This window comes from Amaranthus tricolor, chromosome 7, assembly GCF_026212465.1.
Source record: "Amaranthus tricolor cultivar Red isolate AtriRed21 chromosome 7, ASM2621246v1, whole genome shotgun sequence".
In the NCBI taxonomy this organism is placed as follows: domain Eukaryota; kingdom Viridiplantae; phylum Streptophyta; class Magnoliopsida; order Caryophyllales; family Amaranthaceae; genus Amaranthus; species Amaranthus tricolor.
In genome coordinates this window covers 10,352,374-10,356,499 of record NC_080053.1, presented here as the reverse complement: position 1 = coordinate 10,356,499, position 4,126 = coordinate 10,352,374, and the positions used below count along the sequence as shown (strand labels likewise).

Sequence of the window (4,126 nt, the reverse complement as noted above, 5' to 3'; positions counted from 1 at the left end):
TAGTTTTAGTTCAATATATTGAAAATAAATAAATTTTTAAAAATTATTGTGTATTGATAACACTCACTTGATAATAATAAAGTTGTAAGTAAATATGAATTAATGTAAAGAAATTAGAAAAAAAAAAAAAGGGGAGCAGAAAGTGGTGGGAAAGGTGTTGACAGAAGATAGAGAGCACAGAGGATGAAGTGCATGGGAAGGGAAAGGAAGGGAATAATGGCATGGATCATCAATTCATCACGTACTACAATTCTGCACCTCAATTCCCTTCGTGCTCTTTATGCTTCTGTCATCATCATTTTATCCCTCATCTCTTTTCTCTCCTATTTTTCTTTACTTACTCATAATTTATCACTAAAAAATAAAAATAATTTCCTTACATATTGTTATGTACTTCTATTTTATGCAAGTATTGTATGTGTTAAAAGATTAGACTCACAAATCAATATGGAAGAAGGATTAGTCGTTAATTTGGGAGAAATAATTTAGTTTTAGAGTCTGAGTATAAATAAAAGAGAAATTTGTAAAGAAATACCTTTTAAAAACCCTTTTTTTGTAAAAAAATACTTTTTATAATTTTTTTTGTAAATAAACACCTTTTAAGAGACTTTTTATTAAAAAAAACACCTTAAATCAGTTTTCGGTAACTTTTGTCAACTTTCAGGCGTTGACCATTTGTCAACTTTCAGGCGTTGACTTTTGAGCTCAAATGGCATAGTCAACGCCTGAAAGTTGACAAAAGTCACCGGAAACTGATTTAAGGTCTTTTTTTTAATAAAAAGTCTCTTAAAAGTTGTTTTTTACAAAAAAAATTATAAAAGATGTTTCTTTACAAAAAAGGGATTTTAAAAAGTGTTTCTTTGCAAATTTTCCTAAATAAAATTAAGAATTTTGGAAGGAAAAGAGAGAATGCGACAAATTACTGTAGAAAATATTCGTTTAGATGTACTTATATGATGTAGCCAACACAGGTGTAAGTCAATTAGGATGTCTAACAAATTAGTAGGGTATGCGTTGAGTTCTGGATAAAGAAGCATCATTTTGAGAATTAAATGCACCATTAAGAAATGAGATAAAGATTTGACACGTCAAGGCACGTAACAATTGCAATATGTCGGTGATTTTAGGGATTGCTAAAGATCATTATTAAAGGGTCAGTTGGAACATTCCTTACACCAAATGATAAATTATAAATACTTCAAAAGACGTCATAAATATGATAATTAATTTTTCTCTATAAAAAATAATACTTGAACAAAATCTCAAAAATCATCAATATTTGAACATTAAATACAATTGTTTTCAAGTACTCACATTAATCTTCAATAGACAATTTGGAGAATTTTAAGAATATTTATCAAATAAAACAAGCTTTTATTTAATAAATCACACTAAACAAGCTCTAAGTAATAATTCATCTTGTTGCCACTGTGCACTTTAAAGGACCTATTAGGCAATTTCATTTCATTCAAACACTAATTTGAGCGTTGGAATAGGTCTTCGAAAAATTATTTCCAGCCCTGCTAACCCCTTGTTCATTTTATAGGTAAACAGGTATTTGAAGAGTGATCTTATTGCATGATCTTGCTAGTTGGCAAGAACAAGCTTCCTAATCCGGTATAAAACCCTTGCTTAAGGATAATCCTTAACTAATCAAGACTTAGTTCACTAATTGATTGTGTCTAGTATCTTCATAGGAACAAGTATAAAATATTGCTAATATACCGGATATAATGATGATGATAAACCGTCAAAATATTAATTGTTATACTTGCATCCCCAACGTGATAACACTATAACAGTAGTTTTTTATATGACCTCTTGTATTATTATTCATAAAACTATTATAAGAATGCAAGTATTTGTTCTTTTGATCAAAAGTAATATTACTAAAAATTTCAAATTTTATATTTACTGTTTTTAATAATTTTAAAGCTTTTCTAATTGATCTCTTACTCTTTTGTCATTTATTAATCCATTTTTTTTGTTTGTTTGATTAAATTTCTTAGATGAAGCATTATCAGAAAATTTTCTCTTAGGCAGCAGCCAACAAGTGATAATTAATGGCTTAGGAAAGAGATGAATAACTTCAAGAACAAAGATCATATTAGAAGTAATATTTTGTGTATCTTGTATATTTTGCATATCTTGCAAAATCTTTTTATTATTAGTAAATATTGTATAGATTATTTAGTTTCCAAAACTTGATTATTCTATCTTGTATTTATTCTCCCAAAATCATTAATGAAAGGCAAGGAATCATTTTCCAATATGGTATCATTAGCCTAGTTTTTTCCTCCCTTTCTTCTGCCTTGCTATTTCTTTTGCCCGGCAGCCACCTTACACGGCTGTGCCGCCTTGTCTCATTCTTTCTTATTCTTTATTTTCTCATGGCGTCTACAAAAATCCATCCCGCTACTTTAGTCACTAACATTAAAACGTGCGTGCCCATTCAACTTGATGAAGAAGGAATGAATTTCAATACTTGGGTGACTCTCTTTAAGCTTCATTGTCGGGCTCATCTTGTGGATACTCATATTCTTCTCGATGACTCTACAAAAGCATCGGTTTCTAAGGACTCAGAATGGCAACGTCTGGATGATATTATCCGCACGTGGATTTATAGTACTATTAGTCCTTCTCTTCTTAAATCGATTGTCCGTCCCGATGATAGTGCTTTTGATGCTTGGACTCGCGTTGAGAACAATTTTCAAAACAACAAAACTTTCCGTATTCTTCACCTTGAGTCTAAATTCAATGATATTTCCCTAGCTAATTTCCACAATGTGAAGGCTTATTATAGTGAACTTGAGAATATTGCTACTTCTGTTAACAATCTTGGCACTTCTATTTTCGAAAATCGGTTGGCTCTTCAAGTTCTTCATGGTTTGACTACCGACTACCGTACTTTTCGATCCTTGGTTCAACACATGTCTCCCGTTCCTTCCTTTGATACTCTTTGATCCATGTTAGAATTGGAAGAACATTCTCACAACAAAGATTATTCTTCATCTCATGATTCGGCTCGCCTTACTACTCCTAAACCTTCCTCAATTGAACATTCTAAAAATTTTGAACCCCGGGATACACCCAACCACCGTGGCGGCCACCGCAACCCTCGCTATGGTGGCCGGTCCAGCTGCGGCAACCACCACTACCTTAATACTTATTTTGGACAACATACTAGAAATTCAAGAGGAAACCAAAACAATAGGTCCAATCGTACAGGCCCACGTTCTTTTCACCCATGGAGCCAAACTCCCTTCCCATATTGGGCTTCTCCTTTTTGGGCCCAGCCTCTATGCCCCTTCCCTACTAACAATTGGGCACATCAGAAAGATGCTACTCCTTCTCACAATGGACCTTCTTCTGCTGGGCTCCTTGGACCAAGACATGCTCACAATTTTCGCACAAGTACTTCTTCCTCTCCTGGCTATTTTCCTATGGACATCGATCAAGCCATGCATACTTTATCTTTATCTTATCCGGATGAGCAATATTACATGGAAACCGACACCACTTCACATATGACTCGATCTCAAGGTAATTTATTTAATTATTCTTCTTTCAAACATCCTTTAAATAATGCTATTATTATTGGCAATGATCATATGATTCCGATTCAAGGCCAGGGGCATATTTTCCTCCCCTCCTATCATAACACTCTTACTCTTAAAAATTGTCTTACATGCCCCTCAACTTATTAAAAACCTCATCTTATTCGCAAATTTTCCCATGATAATATGGTTTCTGTTGAATTTGATCATTTTTGTTTTTCTGTGAAGGACTTGGCCACGGGGAACCTTGTTCTGAGATCTAATAGCACTGGTGACCTCTATCCTTTCCAATCAACACACAGATTTTCCATCCCGGCTTCTACATCTTTAGCTTTTTTATCTTCTAGTATTTGGCATTCTCGTTTAGGTCATCCGGGAAATACAATTTTAAATTCCTTGTATTCGTCAAATTCTATAAAATGTAATAAAAATCCCTCTTTTGTGTGTCATTCTTGTCCTTTGGGGAAACATGTTCAATTACCGTTTGTTCGTTTTCAATTTATCAGTAATCGTCCATTTGATATTATTCATAGTGATGTATGGACTTCTCCTCACTCGACCGGATATTT

The 4,126-nt window shown here is 33.3% G+C and overlaps 1 protein-coding gene across 1 annotated transcript; it reads left to right on the top strand.

Annotated features, from left to right (window-relative positions):
- The first annotated feature begins 2,390 nt into the window (after nucleotides 1-2,390).
- On the top strand, nucleotides 2,391-2,963 carry LOC130818475 (uncharacterized). The gene has a single exon (XM_057684648.1). The coding sequence runs from the start codon at nucleotides 2,391-2,393 to the stop codon at nucleotides 2,961-2,963; it is 573 nt and encodes a 190-aa protein (XP_057540631.1).
- The last annotated feature ends 1,163 nt before the right edge of the window (nucleotides 2,964-4,126 follow it).